Source organism: Nuphar pumila, chromosome 7 (genome assembly GCF_984573655.1).
Source record: "Nuphar pumila chromosome 7, dmNupPumi1.hap1.1, whole genome shotgun sequence".
In the NCBI taxonomy this organism is placed as follows: domain Eukaryota; kingdom Viridiplantae; phylum Streptophyta; class Magnoliopsida; order Nymphaeales; family Nymphaeaceae; genus Nuphar; species Nuphar pumila.
In genome coordinates this window covers 7,062,759-7,085,500 of record NC_143255.1, presented here as the reverse complement: position 1 = coordinate 7,085,500, position 22,742 = coordinate 7,062,759, and the positions used below count along the sequence as shown (strand labels likewise).

General features: G+C 34.0%; 2 protein-coding genes across 5 annotated transcripts in view; both read left to right on the top strand.

Moving 5' to 3' along the window:
- LOC149831013 (mitochondrial inner membrane protein OXA1-like) overlaps positions 1–3,825 on the top strand; it is a 36,511-nt gene extending 32,686 nt beyond the window's left edge. The window contains exons 8-9 of one of the 2 annotated variants that reach the window (XM_090011955.1): positions 3,127–3,181; positions 3,305–3,825. In XM_090011955.1, the coding sequence (XP_089868081.1) occupies positions 3,127–3,181; positions 3,305–3,549 (300 nt within the window). In that variant the 3' untranslated portion in view covers positions 3,550–3,825. The remainder of the gene's footprint in view (positions 1–3,126; positions 3,182–3,304) is intronic. The other variant, XM_090011956.1, reaches the window with a different exon arrangement.
- Positions 3,826–16,571: 12,746 nt separating this feature from the next.
- Positions 16,572–22,742, top strand: part of LOC149831012 (phospholipid-transporting ATPase 2-like) — a 160,628-nt gene continuing 154,457 nt past the window's right edge. For all 3 annotated transcript variants that reach the window (XM_090013608.1, XM_090013607.1, XM_090013606.1), the window contains exons 1-2: positions 16,572–16,807; positions 21,357–21,617. In XM_090013608.1, coding sequence (XP_089869734.1) covers positions 21,493–21,617 — 125 coding nt within the window. In that variant the 5' untranslated portion in view covers positions 16,572–16,807; positions 21,357–21,492. The remainder of the gene's footprint in view (positions 16,808–21,356; positions 21,618–22,742) is intronic.

Below are 22,742 nucleotides of genomic sequence, written 5' to 3'. Positions count from 1 at the left end.
TTTCGAAACTTCATGGTTTCATAAATAGATAACCATCACAGATAAACAGAGTTACAATTATCTATAATAACAATGGCCATACAACAAATGAGTGATACAATACACTCAGATCAAGAAATAAAAAACTGTCAGTTAGAGCCAAACCATAAATTGACAATCTAAACTGACATAAAATGAGGTGCACACAACTCACCCCAACATCTCTGGATAAAAATAACAATGCCAAGAGAAATGATGTATCATATAAAATTCTGTGATAAACACAACAAATGCTATAAGAAGGCAATAAATATTCACAAAAATCATTTTCCAAATAGGTGAGCTCATAAAAGGTACTGATTTGAAAAGTCAAAGTTTCAAATAAAAAATTCAATAAAGAAGACGAAATCTTAAAACGAATGTAGTGCAATCATATGCCCAACAATATGTTCCATGACAAATTTTACAATCTTTAATAAGCAAACAAAAATCATGCTTAATATAAACAATTATTTAAAAATGAATTCATAAATCCACCAATCAAGGAATAAGTGCACTAAGTCATATCACATACAAAGGATCCAATGACTCTAAGAGAAGATAAGAACAATATATATGATCTAGAAAGAAGCCATTTAGATTTAAATCATAAGTCTATTATGAGACAATAATGACATGTAACATTAATAGAGATTCTTGAGAAACTATTTATAAACCCAAAAGCTTACATAATTATCACTAATCATGAATACTCAAAGCAATATGATAATCTAATAACTTATAGCCACATAGGCTATACAAAAGGTATTAATTTTAATACTATATACTAAATATCACTTATAATGCATCAAATATGAACCTTTTAAGGGAAAAAATACAATTTATAAGGAGAAAAACAAGGTAGTATTATGATATACAAAATGCATTCAAGTATATGTGAACAAAGCATCCAATGGAAGAGTTATTTGTAATACGAATGACAAAGAGAAATGAACACAAGTCATAAAAGTATCCAAGATCTTTCTCAAGCATAATCAATCGAGGATATTTTTCAAAGAATTAATTTAGCACAATGAGAGTACTATCTTAAATTCAATAATTGAAGCCACATAGAAATATAGGACATGAGCATGTCGATATGAGAGTATACAAGATATTCATGGTATTACCAAAGAATTAAAATTATGATGACTCAATATATACATTATCTAAATTTCTCAAAGAACACTTTTTTAACATAATATTCACATAATATATCTAATAATCATGCTTTGACACATGCTTAAGGGTACTAATGATCATTACGATAAAACAAAATACATACAACAAAAATTAGTATTTTTCAAACAACATGAAAAACATATAAGCTATAAGCATAGTATTTAAGATTTTAAAGAAAACCGCATACTCTTCTAAAATATAGTTTTCATGATGATATTTTTCAAAATATATACATATTCATAATCAAAACATATATTTCATGTAAACATGCTTAAACAAACACATATATCAAAAGACGAACAAGATACCTTTCTTTCGAAGCACAAACACGAACAAGATACCAAGACCAATGTACCTCGCTCTGATACCATGTAATGAAATAGCACAGAACCCAAGACATTCGAAATCGTAATGCAAATGCCAAATCAAAATACATTTGAATACTAACAAGATACAAACTAATACAAGTTTTGTGAATAAATGATTTCATTAATAATAAACAATAAAATACATAAAAAATAAATACCTAAAAACTTCACTACAAAATGCACTCAAGAACACTAAAAAATATCTAGAACTACCCATAACTCTCTCACATTACAAAGGCACACACTCACCCATATTTATAGAGAAAAATAGAGGAGAGAAAAAGAGATGTGGAATAAAGAGGGAAGACCTCTCTCATTAAAGAATGAGAGTTCTAGCCATTGGGAGCAAGTTAAACTAGCTTTGACTTGACTTCCATATATATTATATATACTTATAATACATTAATCTTAACATGATAAACTATAAAAGAAAAACATCCATGTAAATATGAAGGAAACAATCATGAACATAAAAAGAAATAAGTGACTAAGGATATGGTGTTGAGCGAGTCTGGCATAGGTTTGACTGTGTCCATGAAGTGTCACTATGGTCTGGTGCAGTGTCGTGTAATACAGACACGGGACATAAAGTGTCCATGTGACATAGGTCCTTTCTTCTTTGCGTGAATTGAGATGGTGATTCTCTATTCAGTTTGACAAATGAACTTTTATATTGTTTTTTGGAGACTTTGTCTGTCAAGCATAAAGCATATCATGAAAATGGGAGCATCACTATTTTCTGGGCTATTAGAAATCTAGGAGGCAGATTATCTGGCAGCAGCAGACATTAGATTTCTTTTAGAGGACACTGCCTGTGATATTTGTGGTTGTGGACAGACTTACAAAGTATGCCCATTTTCTCTCCCTACCGGCAAGCTACACCATTCAATCGGTTGTAGAAGGATTTCAAGAATGTGTGGGGATCCCAAAATCCATAGTATGTGATCGTGATTCCACATTCATAAGTAACTTCTGGAAGGAGTACTTTGCTTTGAGTGGTACTCACATGAAATATAGCATTGTGAACCACCCGCAGTCCGATGGGCAAACCGAGGTGGTGAACCCCATGCTTGAAACATTTTGAAGGTGTTTTGCTCGTGAAAAGCCCCGAATGTGGTCTAAGTATCTTTCTTGGGTGGAATATGTGAACGCTGCCCGAGCAACGCCTAATTGAGGTGCGCTCTCCTGCACACGTCGCAAACGAGCCTGTCCACGCCGACATAGTGCTCTCCTCTTTGTTCAATAGTCCCATGTGGATCTGAAATATTCATTGGATCTGGTTCAGATGCAGGTCGGAACTCTGACCTGTTTGCATCCCTAAACTTTTTATCTGTTACTTCTTTACCATTAGAATGCAAAGGCATATCGAGCATCACATTTGATAAATGTGAAAGATGAAAAAAAAAACCCCTGTTTTATGCATGTTCTCGACCTATAATGAATTAATACTATCCGGTTTCTTGTTACTAGTCCAGTATGTTTTCTTTTTTCATTGCGCTGTCAACAATTACCCTTCATATGGTTCCTCATATAGATATTCGGTTTTGTTAATTGACAGGCTATATTTTGTTACTGGGTCACCTCAAACCTGTTCTCTCTTTGTTATGGTTTCGGTATGTTTGCTTGTCAGATTATGCATGTTACACCTTTCACTTAATTAAGGTCTTTTGCATTAGGCGTTTTAGAGAATTTCTTTCCAATTGACATTGTACAATTGCTGGATCAATCTGCAACAGTGATCAAACGCCCACCAATAAAGAAGCTTCTTGGTATTCCTGAAATTGTGCCCCCTGCTGGTCCACCAACTAGCTTTTCAATGTTTGGTGAACCTAAATCCGAATCTCCAACAACTGCTTCTGTGTTGCCAGCACAACCAGAAAAAAATTCAGAGAAACGAATATCTTCATCAACTGTAATCAGTCAACGTCTTCGAAATCTTGAAAGGACAGTGAAAGGCAGAAAGAAAAATAAGAAGATTTGAAGAGCTTTACTGTGGACTGATCATACTGATCCCTGGTATGAAAATATTCTTGAAGTACAGTAGAACATGAAATCTTGTTATGACTGACAGCCACATTCTGGATCATGTTGGTAACCAGATCCAACGCAAAGACTATCTATTCGAAATTTTTGTTGTCAGAGTATTTGCTTGAGTGTTTTTCGCAGATATCTTATGTCCTTTACCGGCTGTATAAAATTTTGACTATTATTGACAGAGTAGAGAAATAAAAAGTACAATGCAGTTTTTTTCTCCCAATTGTCTTGCTAGCTGATAGCGCCCTATGTCCTTGTCATGACTATATTTCTCCAATTAACTAAAAGGTCTAATGTTTGCTACCCTCGTGGGTAAGGAACCCCGAGTGAAAACACTAATATTTTTAATATTTTTTGCACATCTGAACCTCCAGATGTGACCTACATATTTGCGTACAAGTAAAAGGTGCTTGGATCATGTTATTCCAACGTATACTTAGGATTTTTGCAAGGGTTGAAAATTCGGTAGCCTATAATGTACCAATTTTTCAGCCTTCATAAAATCACATTTTTACGTCTAAAATATACCATCCAAGATTTGATTCCTACTATTTTAACCATGTGGAACTCATCTATGTAGTTAGATTTAGTCAAAACAAAAAAGGTGCTTTATGAGCAAAATGATTGCAGTGAGATAATCTGCTACTAAAGTTCAACTAGGAGGTTAGCAACCTGCGAGGGTACCTAGTGTTTGGTGTCCTAGTCATGTCTTGGCTAGGTCGAATGGATCTGGTTTTGCAATGTTGGTCTGGTCACCAGACATTTCTATTTGCAAGCTGGAATGCATAAGGGACATTCAATTGGCTATTTCTTTCTTATGTCGAATTTCATAGGGGGACTAGAGCAGACTAGCATGATATGGGGTCTTTTGGCAGCCTCTTCCATCATGGTAAGTACGGTAGTCTGTAAAAGTCCCCCCTCCCCCTTTGCGTGGCTTTTTAGGACATTTTTACTTTCTGCATGGTTCGTGCAATATATATGTACTCTGTCGTGATCTCAAAACCTCTAACTAAAAAGTACATTCACACCATGATTTTGCGGACCTCACAAAGTTCGCATAACCAAATTTGAGAATCTCTTGCAACAGAAATATGTGCACCTTTGCAAATATAATATGGAATTCGCATATATAAATGACATTTGTGAGCTACCATGAGAATCTCCTTTAAGTAACTAACCCTCGAGAAGGTCCGCAGATGTGTGACAACATTCAATAACGTTTGTGAATGTCCTCGTCCTTCACACTCTAGTCCATCTTCGTAAATATGGTATTACCTTCACATATATAGTATGACATTTGCAAGATACTTTCACACTCATACGAAGAGCGAAAATATGGTGTTAATTCTGTAAATAATATACGACCGTTGCAAAGAGTGTTTTCAAATTTTTTGTGATGTAATTTTCTTCAATGAGATCCACAAATAAGCGATGACATGCACAATTTTTTAGCATGTAAATTTTTGTACATTTGCATGGTTGTTGAATCATACATAAAGTCTTGTTTTTTTGTTTATGAAAAGAACCATAACATATTTCCTTTAGAATCCATAACCTTTTCCCCTCCCCCTTGTGATTATTGTGAAATCTTTTTGCTCCATTCTGACCAGGTTGCGATATCCTTCTCATCAACTTTTTTAGTTAGGTTGAAAAGAGAGTTTCATACAACAATATATATGCATATTGTCTTATTTCATTCTGAACTTTGTTTTATAAATATGGGCATTTAATAGTCTTGCAGTACATGTGTTTGGTTGTTAATGTGGATGTTTTATGTATGTTTCACTATGTTTTATTTAATATTTGGCATCATATTTTCTGTTTAGGGTTTTTTCATAAATATACTTTTTTGGTGTTGTAGATGATTTATGTTTGTTTGTTTGTCCTTTATTTAATATTCGATGGTTTTGTCTTGGTGTAATGAGACTATGGTTTATTGTGCACAAGCATTCAATTAGCGTGATGTAGTTGGGGTTGATTGTACACAAACATTGAATATGAGTTAAAGGTTATTGTAGATAGTTGGTTTTCAGAGTGGTTGTCTTTTCTCTCATGTTATTTTTATTATACGAATGATATATTGTGTGCTTGGTGTAGGCTGTTAACAATGACCTCTGAAAGGGTTAAAGTACATTAATGTATCACTAATTGCTCTACTTGTAGATCTATATTGGTCTCTAAAAATAGTAGCTCTAAATAATTTATGGCTTTGATGTCTCGTAAAACCAAATATGTGAAAGAGTTATTGAGCTTTTAGTATAATTATTCTCCTAAAGTAAGTTGTCATATATGCAAATAGATGTTTTAGACAATAATGATTTAGAGTCTATGTTATTTATCAATGACGTTTACTTAGTTGCTTGCAAAGTTAAACAAGTAGTTGAAAGTGATGTACACGAAGTTATTAATGAATGAAATGACGAGAATCCTGTGAAGAATATACATCTATCTCAGGCACAATCTATTGAGCTCAATTCTTTGGCGAACATCCAACTGTCCCAAGCAGTGGGAGATATTGATGTCCCAAATATTAAGCTCAGGCATGCTATTGCCCAAACTAATTAGGGATATATATCTTTGACATACATGCAATAAAGAACTTCCATGAATAATTGATGTACATGATTAGAAGATCACTGCAGGGGACATGAAACTAAGTGGCCAAACCAGTGTTGCTGATCTTCGTCACAGTAATTTGGATGACATGCAACCTTTCAGGGAAGATAACATAACAATGTATAAGTTGTTGGACTTTGTAATGTATGCTTGAGATATATGTGTGATGATAGAGGTGTTATTTTATGTTTAATCTTGAAAGCCAAAAATGTAAGAATGTTGTATACATAGAAGCAAAAGAAGTGATAGATACAATAAATTTTGATTTAGTTTATGCAACCAAATAGTCAATTAGTGGTAGCAACGATACGTTGCCAGTGCATAATCAGATGATATTGATGATGATGACTATACCATGTCGATTGAGTCAGACTAAGACACTCATGACATGAGATAAATAATAACGGATGAAAATGATGCACAAATGACAATTAAGAAGAATTGAACTTGTGTGTTGTACAAGCTATATGAGCATTTTTGGGGAAATATAATTATTTTATGCTTTTACACTAATGAGACATGGTTGAATAGGTTCTCGTTCAATGAATTCTCATGCAATGAAAAACAATTGAAAAATATTAAAGTAGAGGTATTTCAGTTATATGACAAGTTGCATAACGAAAAGCTTAATTATTGAGAACCTTTTCAATGGCTAACAACATGATCAAACAATAAAAAAACTGCTTTCGGCCTAAGGTTTAATAATCTTCAAAACTATCATGAGTTTTTTAAAGATCATGTCATTAGAAATAATTGTAAAACAAAAATTATAAAGAGCAACAATAACAAAGTTATTGTCGTTTACACGAGAAAGAACCCACAAACTATTGTTGATTGCCCCTGAAAGATTCATTGCACAAAGGTGCGCGAAACAACGTTCTTTAAAGTGAAGAAGTATGAAAGCGAGCATATATATGGTAGATCATTGGACAACTCTCTAGTGAAAAAAATGTCTTTCAATTAGGCCATGTGTAAGGGACAACATACTTTAACCCTATATACCTATCTGAGATAACTGTCAATACTCCTCTCTCTCTTTAAACTCGTTGAAGTCTATGAGTTGTTTTTTTAGATGATTCAAAAACTACACCAATGAATTCTTCGACTCTTTGTCTATAACTGCAAATGTTACTATAAACATCTCAATATAATGATCAATACTATGGGCTGACAACAATATACCAATGTATTTTTCTTTAAGGAATATGTTATCTACCATAAGAACTGGAGGGCATCCTTTTTAAAACTCATTGATACGTAGACAAAATAATAAGGATAACTACTTAAATTGATCTATCTTATCGGTCTAAATGTACCCTAGCACTTTGGGGTTAGCCTTCATCAAATGATCAAAATAAGTGAAAAGCATCCTGAAGGACTCTTTGAATGAATTATAAGGCTCTTCCTTTGTCTCATCTCGTCCACGTCATGCTTGTTTGTAAATAAACCCGTCGCCTTTGCGCTAGTCTTCAAGTTTGGAGAAGAACATCATGGGGTAATCCTTGGTCTGATCTTTCGTGCAAAAGATATACTTTTACTAACTACACGAGAGCGATGAAATGGTTGATAAACAAGCCCAAACTACTGGACTACTTGATTGACCATTTGATGCTCAACTTCATTTATGTTGTACAACCAAATGTCTCTCCTCGTGATGTTCATGCCTTGCATAATCAAATCCTCCTCCTCCTCATCTAAGTATTCATACAAAAACCATGTTATCTATAAAACAAAGTTTCATTCACGGTTAGTCCTATATCACATTATTGATAACAACGTAGAAAATTATTTCTCATGCATGTGTAATGTGTGTTGGTTAGCCCGTGGAACCTTGCATTGCATACAACCCTTCCTATATGAGGAGTTAATGCTCTTCGATCGTCTATCTCCTCTTCGTTGCATGTCTGATTCCACATTGCAACACGTGGAAATTCAGGAACATAGTCACGTCCCAAGGGTCTTTCAATAGATATATGCTCTCATGTCCAAACCTGCAAGGATCAATATACATATTAATATATATTAATACATAGTATAACACATTAACAATATTAAATAATGTTTAAGTATAAATCAATGATTAAGGTGCAATGAAAGAATAAATATCTTCAACACCATCAACATATCAACAATAATTTTTTTCCTAGCCTCACATTACTCAAACTTGCATATAAGTATGCAAGTGATGTTCTCCATGTGTATTTATCGACGCGATCTAAGACTTGCAACAGTTGCATATACAATCTATCGATTGACTTTCCACCAGTGTTTATGAATACACATGTGCCAAAGAAGTAGAGTAAGAATGTTCTCGCCAGATTCTCTACCCTAGCACCGCCCTTCCCTTTAAAACACGGTAGCTTATTCTTCATTCTCCTTACCTTGTTAGGATCATAACGGTTCCTCAACCATGATAACTTCAACCTTTTACCTTTAAATGCATCTTCCTTCGTTCCCAAATAAACTCCACACATATTCTTGAAATCTCCTACCGATATACACTCTTTCTCCGTGATACTTAAATCTGGTAATTCATGTCATCTTTCAACATAGTCATCTCAATATCTTTGAACTGGAATGTGTTGGTTAACAAATTCCCAAACTGCACAATGGATTGTAAGAGACTATGACTAATGTTCCATAGTGTGACCTCTAAGATTTTTTTAAAATACATATAATGTAGTCAGTCCTTCGCTTCTTCCGTTAATGTTAGGAACCACTCGTGTACTTATAACCGGTAGAATAGATGCATCCAAAGGACTCTCTCTAATACTTTCTAAGGACCCTTGGCATCAATCTCCACCTCAACATCTTCAACTTCTCTATTCTCCACCATGACCTCAACCTCAAGCTTTGCATCTTCCTATTGCTGAGGTACCTCCTCTACTCTTGTACAAGTTCCTTCACCTCTATTCTCTATACTCTTCCTCTCTATTTCTCTATTGCCACTGCAAGTGGTCACGTATCTGGCTTCCTTTATTTAGGCATTGAGATTAGCAATAACCTCTGATTGAGATAATGACTCAAATTTCTTTACCACCGACTGCAGCCATGAGTCCCCCCCCCCCCCTCCTTAGATGCTTCTGGGATAGAAGACATGAATGTGACCACAAACTCTTCAACCTTTTTCAGTTTTACCTGTAGATTTGGGATACATTGAAGGTGCTAGTTGTTGTTTGTTTGTGCGCATATTTGGGTTTCAGCTTACTGAGGCTGCATTTTTTGTGAAAAATATCAGAAACCCAAAATTTTTGCCATGGGCAGGGTCCCTCTCTACCCACTTGTTAAGCCTACTTTGTACTTCATAGTAGGAAGTATCACTCAATGTTTATTTTTTTGTCTTTAGCTTTTCCTATTATGTTCCAACAATAGCACATGGTGTGAGTGTAGGCCCCTCTAAGATAGTCTCTTTAATTATCATTTTGTAATAAACAAGTTCAAAATTTTTTAGAATAACAAAATGGGAAATAAAGGTAAACAAGCAGGAAACAATAACAAAGAATAAGCTATTGAAAATGCAAAAAACAAACAAACTCAAAATGATGCAAGTGTTCCCTACTCATTTATAATGCAAAATTTGCACTAGATAAACAACCAAATTTACAAATAGAGGCATACCAATCGTTATAGAAACAAAACGATAAATATACACTCACTGGCAAATGATTAAAACAAAGTAAAAAATAAAATACACTATTGAACATGCAAAGATAACTTAAAAACCATGTAAATCTTCTATAAAATAACTTACTCATGCCAATGTTTTAGTTATTTATTGATTCATGCAGTTGTTTTAAAAAATAATTGATTCAACCGTTAAACATGTGCTTACTAGAAAAACTCAATGTCAATGATTCTAAAAAGGTTCTTGATGAAGTGCCGCTAATGAATCAATGGAAATTTTTGTCGAGAGAACAACGTTGGGGACCACAAAAACCTTATTTATGCAAAAATATCCCAAAAATGTGAACCATCACTTTTATATTGATGATCTTCACATTTATATGGACATTCACAAAAACTAGAGAAATTCTTAAGCAAGTCATTCCTCAAATTTGTGATTGTTCATGAACTCTACAAATGAGTCAAAACTTCTTCATATACAAAGCAAATTTGCAATGGCAAAATGTGAAGGTTATGGACATTCACAAAAATGATATGCATATGTCGCCACACATTTGTGAACCTCTTTGAGGATCATTTACTTAAAGGAGATTTGCATGGTATCTTGTGAATGCCATACTATATATGCAAAGGTAGTACTTTATTTGTGGAGATCAACCAGAGTGCAAAGTTTGAGGACATTCTCAAACATTAATATGTGAATTCTCCACATATTTGTTAACCTCCTTGAGGATCAGTTACTTAAAGGAGATTCACATGGTAGCTCACGAATGTCATCTATATATGCAAATTTCATACGATACTTGCAAAGGTGTATAGATTTCAATTACAAGAGGTTCATAAATTGGTTATGTGAAATCATCGTGTGGATGGACTTTTTAGTGAGAAGTTGCAAGATCGGGTCAACGTACCTATATATCAAGTAACCTCAAGAGGTTCGCTTGTGTGAAGGGTAAAAATGTCTCAAAAAATTTGGGCATTTGTGAATTTAGACATGGGGTAGATTTTGAAAATTGTAGGACATTTAAGAAAACATGTCATTTTTCTTGTACAATGCAATCATTTTTTCATTTTTTATGCCTTTTCAAATTTCTTCAATTTCCTTATATGTGATTTAATTGGGTATTGAATCTCCAAAACTATTCCATGTATGGACTCAAGTTCCCAGACAAACTTTGACCAATGACTATAGAGGCAACCCATTACTCATATAAGAAACCTTTTTTTTATATAAAACATCATTGCCTATTTGTATCTTCCTTTCTCTCATTGCCAGAGGATTGATCTCCAATTCCATTTTGTATCTTCCTTTCTCTTATCGCCTGAGGATTGATCTCCAACTCCATTCCTATCATTCTATTATTCATGAAAAGATGATCTATGGTTGGTAAACTAGGAAAGCTCAAGTTGTTAGGTTTTCATGAGACTAAACTCGAGTTTTTTACAAGCATAGTGACAAATATCGACCATTTTTTAAAAATATCATGAAAAATGCAATATATTATCTCACTAGTTTAAACTTCAAAATCATGTATTAATTTAAAATATCTTGATATGTTTATAAAATCTAAATATCATGTTTTTATTAGGATATTTATGTTTTTATTATGAGATTAAAAAAACAAGGACAATTAATTGCTTTAATTTAAAAACCTTATAATTTTTTATATTCTTCCAATATTCAAAATCACAAATATCCAACATTCGTTAGGATACTTTTACCCTTCGCAAATGCAAATTTAGGCCTTTTTGCGATAAAATTGTATTGTTTGTCGGCTATGTCCAACACCCACTTAAATTCAAAATCGTAGGTTTTTTTATGTGAATTTAGACCTTGAATTTATTTGTAAAATTTTGGTGAACTGAAACTACAAAAATTGCAAATATCATATTATTTTGCATATAATGAAAATATTTTATGAAAAACCTCTCGCATGAAGTTATTTTTGAGTGGTTTTTGGAAAATGCATAAACTTACATAAATTTATCTGTGAAACACTTACCACTAATTTTACAAAAAACTAACATTTTTCACATATTGCACGCTCTCACATGAAGTTATTTGCGAATCTCCAGATATCATAAATATTTTACTTAAAAATTTGTGAAACTAAAACAAATATGTGACATTTTTTATTTTTTATGATTTTTTTGAATCATGTATAAACCTTGTGTGGTCCCCAACCTGCTTATTTTCACATAATGTAGGACTTTTTTTTTACTTTCCTCCCCAATAAATTATCCCCAACATGCTTCCCTTCCGGCTACTAATTCCAACAACAATTTCTAACTTGTTTGTTTATATCATACTTGTTCTTATATATGTTCTAAAATCTCGTGAAGTATATTTGAAAAAAATCTTACTGATTAACAAAAATTGAACAGTTTTGTAAATTTATTTTTTCATGCATGGATAAGTCAATATGATTAATATAGAACTAAATACAGTTGGTTTGCACAAAATCAGATAACTTGAAGTTTAACAATTATAAAGTTGCATTCAATTCATGGCTTCATTACGAATGTATAGTCAAAGTTCAACTTGATCTATTCAATTGCAAATTTTAACTTGATCCATCTAATTAAACATAAGTTTAACTTCATCTTATACAAAGGTCCATAATTGTCTACAACTCAAGTAGTTCGACACTCTTTCAACACCTCTATAGCTGATGTCTTTATATTTTCATTGTGTTTCATACCTTGGAAGCCCTTTCCTTCATGTGCTTATAAACCTTGATTATATGATCCTTATATTTGTGATATTTTGTTAGAAATAATCCTTTATTAGCAAACAACTAACTATAGTAAACATCTCAAACTAGTGAACAACTGATATATAAACACATACATGCATGAAGTTCAATCTTCAACTTCTGCCCAAGTATTGCATATATTGTATGACATAAACATATAAAGTAATACTCATTCTCTTATTGAGAAATACCCTTTATCCTCTGCGTTATCGAATCTTTGTAATAGTCAGACCCAATTTGTGCAAAAAAAAAAGAACCTGCAACACATATGCACAAAAAGAAAATGACAAACATACAAAAAAGGAGATAACAAACACACACAAAAAAAAAGCATAACAAACATACACAAAAAATATATTATTGAGTAAGTTATGTTATCATACTATTTGTTTGAGGTTTTTATCTGCTAAATATGTATTCGACGTATAACTGTATAGCTTGAAGTCATTTTCATTTATGTTCATTTTTCAAAGGACTTAGTGCTCGTTGCCCTAGTTGAAAGAAATCAAGAGCTACAACATAAATTTAGATTATGCAAAAAAAAAAATTGTAAGTATGCAAAGTTGTATAAACCATACCTTGTAAACATCAAGGAAATTAAACGACAAGTCATTGCTCTCTAAGCAATCAGTTGTCCCACTTCACTACCCTTTAGTTGCGACCATTTGTTATAAACATATAAGGTTTACTTATTAGTTTTTATTAATCAATAATTAAACAATATAAACATCTCTTTTATAACTCACAGAGAAATGCAATGTAAGGTAAAATGTCTTCAGCAAGTTGCCTCTTTCCATATCTTTGTTGTGAGCCACTTGGATTCCTTATACGAATCTTGCTAGATTCTATATAGTAAATCCAATGTAGTAACAAAAGAACAAAAAAATTTATGTGCAAACGTAACAAAAAATAAACAAATTAACATACAAAACTAACACTTACATCACTTGCCAAAAGAGTTGTCAAACTCATAACATTTTGGCTCTAGAGTGTTCTCTTTTATAGATTTTTCTTTCTAATTAACATGTTCTTATCAACAAAATAAATTGTATATAATTAATATCAAATATATACACATGATTTGGGATATTTCTTATACCTCATGTACGATCAATTGTTCCTTACTCTTCGGAACTCGAGGCTCTTTGAATTCTTTTGTTTTATAAGAACGTGTACAACTATACATATTGAACTACCTAGATATACATATAAAGAAGCAATTAATTAAAAAACACCGGATATACATATAAAGAAGCAATTAATTAAAAAACACTTGATATTCATACAAAGAAGCAATTCATTAAACAAAACTGTATATATATACATACTTTTATTCATGGTGCCACCTATTGTGGCCAACCTCACAACATATGCAACATTTGTATGGCACAACATCCTTGTGTTTTATTCTCCATCTATTAACTTTAGGTCACCATTTTTTACAAACTACTTTTGGTGGATAGACAACTAAAAGAGTAGATGAAGGGACGTGTGAGACATTATCCGCCATCAGAAAGAACGAATGTTGATTATATATAGCGCAATACGATTCAACTTTGAACCACTTGTTACAGTAATCCTTTGGTAGGTTGTCTTCATGCAAATTGCACGTGATCACATGTTTGCAAGAAATACTGCTAATCTGCTACTCTTCACAAGAACACAAGCACCTCTGAAAATCAAGACGGTAAATCTGGAAATTTAACCTGCATTTTTGGTTTTGATTAGCATGAAACAATTTGCATATTGAAAACAGTTGGTTGCTGTTTAGATCATGAATAGACTAGTTTTTGTGTGCTTAAATTTACTCATACGTAGACTTGTGCATGTTTTGGACCTTTCCTATATATTGGTCTATGTCTTTGTTCTTGAACTAAGTTTCACGCTTGGTTATAATCAGAATTTGTTTGTATTGGGTTTGATTTACTTGGCCCATCCTCAATCTACGTTTTCATTTATTTGAATCTATGATGTGCATATTGCTTTGAATATTTTAAATTTTAAAAATAAATAAATATAATTATTTGTTTGTTTATGTTGACTCATAAATTTCTGTACAGATTTCTTTACTTTTATATCATTACAATCGCATTTATATATGATCAGTAAAATCTAGAAATTTCTATGCGTGTTTGGTTTTGACTGAAATGAACCAATTTATATGCCTATCATTGAATAGCATTCTCGTATAGCATTATGGTATTTGACTGTGAGATTAGACCTTAGACTTGTGACAAGAATCAACACTCATGAACAAATCTTATGTTTTGAATCTTTCCTAAAACATTGATGATATTTAACAAATGTCCTGGTCAAATAACAAACCTTGATTTTTAGTCGGGTTCAATGGTTTTTGGTATAAGTTAAACCAGAGATTTTGTTGGTCATGTTAAAACACACATATATTAAACTAAAATTGTAACTCACGTACATATTAATTCAAACATGGGGCCTGACACAGTACCATGAGTGTCAGCCTATCGGGCTTTTGGTATATATATATATATACACGTAAACACTAGTGTATGTTTATATTTGAATTGTATGTTTATATTTAAATGAATGTATCTTAAAAAAATGTTTTATTAATGTTATCTTTATACTTTTTTAGTTTTTCAACAGGAAAAGGCGAAAGCATTATCGAGCCTTCAATCGTAATGTGATTAACATAACTGTAAGTTATCAGACTGAATTCTCATAATGCTCACAAAGAAACCCTAATATTATAAAAAAATGATCCTCAAATACAAAACACAACTTTTATACATACACTAACACATTTAATGGATGTTCAGAGATTCATGCAAAGGTATTTAGAATATTTGTGAATCTAACAAGTTTGCATATTGAATATGCGAATGTTCAGTAGATCCGTAACTGAGGTTAAAAGGTCTACATATGTCAAGGAGGTTCACAAGTCGTCTATGTGAACGTGCCGAACTTAAACCAGAAAACATGCAAAAAGTAAGGACATTCATAAAATAACCTTAAGACATTCACATGTTACATAGATTTGCATTGAAACAATATTTGAGAATGTCATGCCATACATTTGCGGATCTACGCCCTGACTTAAAGGAGGTTCAGTGCGCAAAAGTTAGGACGTCTATAAATGTATGGATCCAACTTGCCAAGCTTGGACTTTGAAATTCTTAAAGGTTCACATGAGGCTTGCAAATCTTAGAAGATCTGTGCATTTAAGATGCAAATTTCTTGTGTTGTTACTCAAGTTAGCCATGTTTCCTATTTTTTTTTTAAACAAATTTTATCATATTCTCAAAATTGTCAAGCAAATCTCCTTGTAATTGAAATGTTGCGACATTCATACAATGTGCACACACAGACACATATATATATATCGCGCGATCATCAACACATTTGCTTGTGCGAAAGATAAAATTGTCCTAAAAAAGTCAGTAATCGAGAATTTTGGACGTGGGAAGGATTTCGGCAGATTGGTAGGCATTTTCGAAAATGCCCATTTTAGAAGGACAATACTATTATTTTCTGTTTCATATTTGCTAGTGAATCCAATGGATATCCAAATTTGATAAATATTCAAATCCAAATCCGTTTAGCCAACATCCTATTGGTTGAATCTAGCATTAGCAACATCAGACTCGAATCCTAACCTCGTTTATACATGGGTAAATTATGCCACTTGGGCACATTATTTTGGTGAAGTGTTCCTGGCGATACTAGCGAACATGTGGATATGGATCATGACACGTATGGGGGCAATATTTTAATATTTTTTAATGTTTTTTAGCATTATTATTTCAATAAAAAAGTATTTTATAATATTTAAAAAATTAGTTTTCTATTGACTAAAAAATTAAAAAATTCCGTGTCTTCGTGTCCTGTTAAAAAAATTGAACTTTCGAGTCGAACCCCGCATCATCTCGTGTCCACGTGTCTTTGTAACGGATTTCGTAATTGTCAATTTCCCCCACTTTAAACTTCTGTTCACTAATATGGGAATTGGGAACCACCCAAAATTCTGAGAAAATAAAGAGTTGAAGGGCCTCCACTTCCCTGACTCCAACGCGCTTTCCTCTCGTTGGCGTCGCGCACCGCCATCCCTTCCTCCCCATCGGTTTCACGCCGCCACCTCTCTCTCTCTCTCTTTGTGTGTGTGTGTGTGGAAGGGGCGCCATCATCTCCATGCCGTCGATGCCGTCGACCTATCTCTGCCATCCAAATCCCAAGGTACCAAACGAGAAATTCATCTTTCTTTGGCGGTTTTCTTCTTTGTAAGCCTGATTTTCTCTCTCTATCTCTCTCTGTGGCTCATATGGTGGGAATTTGAAGGCGGAAGATCTCCAATTTATGTATTTATTTGCAAAAAACGAGGTAAAGTCTAATATGAATCGCTCTCTTCCTCCGTCAAATCAAGAAATTGCAATACCAGTTTCAAGACTAGTTAGAAATAGATAGATACTAGCCCCTCGTGTATCCATTATTATTTATTTTTTTGGGAGTATATTTATGCACTTGCTTATTATCATTGTTTAAATAGTTCGATTTTTTATGGACCTGCCGAATATTTAGATTGTGACAATGACAATAAATATAATTAGTAAAATCCGCAGAAAATTCAGATTACGGTATTTTTCTTTTCTGAACATCGTAGCTGAGGGCGTTATCCGAATTGATGGTTTCTAGATCACCATATATAATAACGTGTCGCGTTTCAGGTTTTCCAGTTTGCTGTTTTAGTTTTCAATTAAGAAAGTTATAGTTGATGTCTTGGCAAAAACATGGGAGTCATTATCATGCTTGTGTATGATATCAAGTCCTTGATCTGAGCAAATCTCAGACCACACATAAAGTATTTTTTTTTGAAAGGCAAGCTGGGGTTAGGCAGACACCCACCAGTTATTCAACTGTACCACTGTATTTTGCACCTGCAACGTCCCACCACATGGAGGCGTGCACTGACAGCTCCTACCAAGCAAGCGGAGCCCCCGTTGGTCACACACAAAGCATTACCGTGTTCTATGTTATGTAGTATTTTCATTGGGAATCTATACTTCATTGGACCAAACCACAGAACGCATAAAAGATAGGGTCCATGATCTCCCCATGATTTAAACCAGGCATACATAAATCACTAAAAGTATTATAGTTTGTGCGGAAAAGCTTGACTTAGATGGAAACTAATATAGAATTTTTGTCCAACTTAATGTCCTTGATCTGCCCAGGACTAGAAGATGTGTGCATAAGGCAACCAAGTCTTCTAGGTTTTCCAAAATTTTCATTGGAAGGTAGTCTTTAGTGGGATCAACTCGGTCTTTGTATGAATAATTAGCATACCAGACTGAGCTTCCAAATTCTTAATTGGGTGAAAGATTTGTGGCTTGAAATGAAATGGTAGCCACATTCTATTGTTATTTATTTTGAAAATAAAGAAAAAATCAAAAAAATATTAATTATAAAAAGGTGACAAGAAGTCACCATAGAAATTCAAACAATAATAGCCAAATGTTCAATTAAGAATATTTAGAAAAAAACGTGGAAACTGGAAGCTTCTACACGTCCTTGGAAACTTAGTCTCTGGGAGATTGTTTCAGAAGCTAGAAACTAGGCAATACGATCATTATTTCCAATTTTTTGTGAAGCATGCTTCAAAGTGCACGAAATTTTTATCCACAAAAATATACTTTTATTAAAAACAAAATGTTCACACAGTTAAGCAATTGTGGTTTCTATCGGAAGGGAACTGGGGTTGATTTATTTTAGTTGAGTTGAGGAGTAATATAAATGATATATCATTTTTAAAATTTTTACATGACAAATGTTTTTTTTAAAGTCATTTTAGGTAATTCATTTAAAAAATTACATCAAGGTAAATATTCTGAAGATTTGCTACCTTTTTTCATATAACTTGAATATTTGTTATGCAAAATGTTATCCATTATTCGCTACCCATTTGCAGTTATAACATTAGCGAGTAATGATTTTTGTTTGAATTAGTATGTTTATGCTAATTTTCATCTTTATATCTAGTACACATATGATAAACTCCTATATTGCTATATCGTGAAAAGGTTTTTTGGATTATACACTTTTCTAAAGAAAAAAAGCTTAAGATGCAGTAGGACTATATGTGGTATGACAAGTAACTACTTTTACATCTGGATCCTGAAAATCTTCCTAAATTTATGTCAAACATTTCCCAGGTACTTCTTGCTTCTTGTTTCACATGGGCCTAAAATCCCTAGTTTTTAGGTTGCTTTTCTCATATTACTTCTAATTTTTGATTTGTACTTTGGCAACCTTGGAGAAACTGTTACACCATCCTATCCAAGCAGATCAGTCTCCAGCATTGTAAAAATATTTCTGGTTCTTCTCCGGCCAGCAAAACCTAGAAGACAACAATCCCCATCATTTTCACACGATCTTCAACTTTCTCCCAAAGTGCTAAACCATAATGCTAAAATGAGATCTGTTGGATTGCATGATGTTGAAACCTGTCCATAAGCTCTACCCAGCATGATTTGAATAACTATCAAAATGCAGTTATCACCAGAAAATATGATCTGATGACTCAACTCACATGAACACATGAAGTGTGTACTGGCAAGATGGTATCCTCTCTTTTGTATACTCCCTTATGAAGTGTGTACTAGCATGACAACCTCTCTTTTGTATATTCCCTCATTTGTGCCTGATCTAAAGAAGTCGGTCAAGTGGAAACCTCGGTTCTAATAGGTCCCAACTCAAAATAGCTTTCATTGGAAATGGCATAACACACAATCGAAAAGGGACCTGTGAAAAGTTTTCATAGTGAATACTAAGTTAGTACCATAGTCACAAATAGCTGTGAGAAATTGAATTTCTTGCAAAAAAATGTGAAAAATATACTTCCCGACCTTTGCCTGTTTTATACGGGATATATTTAAAATATCGCTGTCATTTAATATCTCCCGACTATATCATGCATTTTTCAATAAGTCTCGATAGAATCACGCTTTAATTTTGACACCAATGGGCTCACGACCCGGCCCGATTGGTTATTTTAGTGTGTGAAGTTTAAAACTTTTGAGGCATTTTTATAGACGTGGAGGGAGGAGTCTCCTCCACACACCATCAATATGGGACTATTCTCCAAACCTGCAAAGGATAAGCATGTGAGTAACAACTAACAACTTAATGCAAGTCACAAAAATATGCACAAAACATATCATCCCTCCTTCCCAACAGAAAACGAGCCTTCACACCCATTGCAATCAACCTCCAATTCGTGGTCTCTCTCTCTCTCTCTCCGGTATCGGGAGGGTTCTTCCTCCTCTCTCTAGGTCTCTATAGAACAGGGTAGGAAACCCACCTTAGCCAGAGGAGTACCCGCCGGAGGATGTGTTGGTGCCGGCCCGAGCCACCAGCTGAATGTGGTTCTGCACAATAGAAGGCTTGTTCAATGCGTCTTGGTGTTTCACATGCATAGTATCTTATACCCACCTTGCAGCCGCACTCTGCACAACCACCTACATCCTTCTTCATTCACTAAAATTGCCAACACAAAGCCATGTGCATGCACACCAGCTAGGACTAATGCTAAAACCCAAATTTTTCTTCTGCACAACCTGCAGTACACTCATTTTTCTTGTGCAACATTGAATCAAGTGTTAGCCATTCTCCTTCACTTTCACAGCCACAAATGGATTTTAGGAAACTCATGGATTTTCATATAAGGTTACGCTCAATCCTCAAACAGCATGACGGAAAAAAGGGAATGGGTTCACTGACCTCCCTGTTCTATTGGAAACACATTAATAAGTTGTTAATTTTTAGTTATAAATAATGTTCATTAAATTTGTCTTTTGGAAGTCTAAAATAATGTGATTTCATAATTTGTTTCAAAATCTCCAGAGATTTTTCCTTGCTGAGAAATTCCCGAGAATGGTATTTGTGACTATGGTTAGTACTTCTCCATGTATGTTTATCTTCTTGCCAATTCACCATCCAGCTAACGAAAATGTGCAGGCTATCCGTTTTATGATTTCAGGGGCTGTCTGATCTCCTTTGAAAGAGCGAGGTGCCAACCACCAAATCCTTAACTGAACATGATTTGTTATTTGTCTGTCAGAAAAGAGTATAAAACTTATCACACAGTGAATGAAAAGTACACCATCTATCCCTCCAAAAGGGAAGAGAAACAATGTTTACCATGTTTGATCGAAAACTATGTTTGAGGTTCTTCACCACCTTATCTAATGCTTGTGAATATCTGCCATTTCTCCACCTATGAGTTGCCAAACCTGGATGCTGTATTTTTCTTTAAACAAGTTTTGACCACCAGCATTTGACCTAAAAAATTAGTGAACAATATTTTGGATATTAGTGCCCTGTTATCACATCCAATGATAGATTCTTCCTGTTCTACGAAAAGGAAGAAATGTGTTTCATTGTCTTCTACTGGAAGGTGTTTGAACTGACATAGTTTCGAACATATCCCTGTAAAAACATTTTAACTAAAATTTGAAAAGATGTGACAATTCTGTTGTTGCTGAAAACAGTATGTTGGTACCATTTCATGGAAGACAAAGGGTTATCTAACCCATACTTGTATATGGTCATAGAATCTTCCTGCTATTCTTCAAATTCTGTTAGCGATGGTCCCTTGCATCTTGCTTGGTGATACTCTGATGCCCTTTTGAGTTTATAGCATTACATTGCCAATAGCAATTCTTTTTATTGCATTTGTATATAAAGAATGAACACTTATCTTGGTTTCTTGATGTAACTATTCTTGCAGGACTTCCTTTTTTTGTTTGGATGTCTCTTTGCAATACATGCCTTGTAATCAGGCATGATCTTTAACAAGTTCTGGGGACATTCACAAAAAGTAATTTCTAGCATGTTTCCATAATCGTGTGGGTTGCTGACCAAGGATGAAGCGTTATGTTTACATCAATGATAATGAACTTTCTCCTGACACTTTTTGTGACAACCGTGTCTCAAACCGCAAGTATACTGTATTTAATTTTCTTGCAAAGAATCTGTGGGAGCAATTCAGGTACTTTGAAGATCATTGCTTTTGCACTTCATGTTCCTCACATTTATGAAGATCTCATTGATGATATATTTCTAATTTTCTATGCTTACATTGTAAGCTATGTCACATGGGTGCGGGTGTGGGGATTCGGCACTTCCAAAAAACCCGGGTGCGGCAGGGGCAAAAATGTAATATATATATATATATATATATATATATATATATATATATATATATATATATATATATATATATATATATATATATATATATAAGGGGGGTCCGGGGGTTCCCCCCGACGCGGGTCCTGGGGGGGGGCCGCCCCTGGCGGGGGGTTATAGGGGGGCAGCCCCCCCCCCCCCAAAGATTTTTTTTTTAAAATTCCGCAGCCCATTTCATAGGGATTTTTAAAAACAAAAAATGGACCAAAATGACCCTGGGTGCGGTCAACGCACCCAGGGTCGGGTTGACCGCACCCGCATCGACGCGGGTGCGACACCCTGCTAGCCGAATCCCTGTGACATAGATTTTAAGGGAATTTCGAATTTGTGTGTTTCTGCCACATACATATACATATATGTATATACACACACATATACATATATTACCAAATTGACCTATTCAATTTAGTATAGAATTTTGAACAGCATCAATTTGATTTGGTACCTCCTTTATCTTTCGCTACTTTGACATCTTCAGTTAGATGCCAGAAATACTTATGTGAGCCAACTAGACCAATTAATTTAGTATAAGGTTTTGAACAATTTGAACAGTTGAACCTGTTCACTGCATGATAATGTGATGCCACTCTGTGTTGCCTTTTAACATCCTTATATTTCCAGAACGCTTATTGTACCAGATAGTGAAACACTATGGTTAGATGTATAGGAGGGGGTTGCCTTTCAATCTTTTAGTATAGTGCAGTTATCTATGAAATCGTTCATTTCATATCTTGCTAGATAATAAATATGGTCGGAAGATACATCACTTTGCTAATTTTCAGTTGATTTATTTCTAAACATTCATGTGGTTGGCCTTGATGTTTTATCAAATTGTTACCCTTTTTGGTGTAATAGAATGCAAGAATAGCTGTGTTAACGATTTATAATAATGTATTATTAGTTTTTGGCTAATTATCCTTTTGTC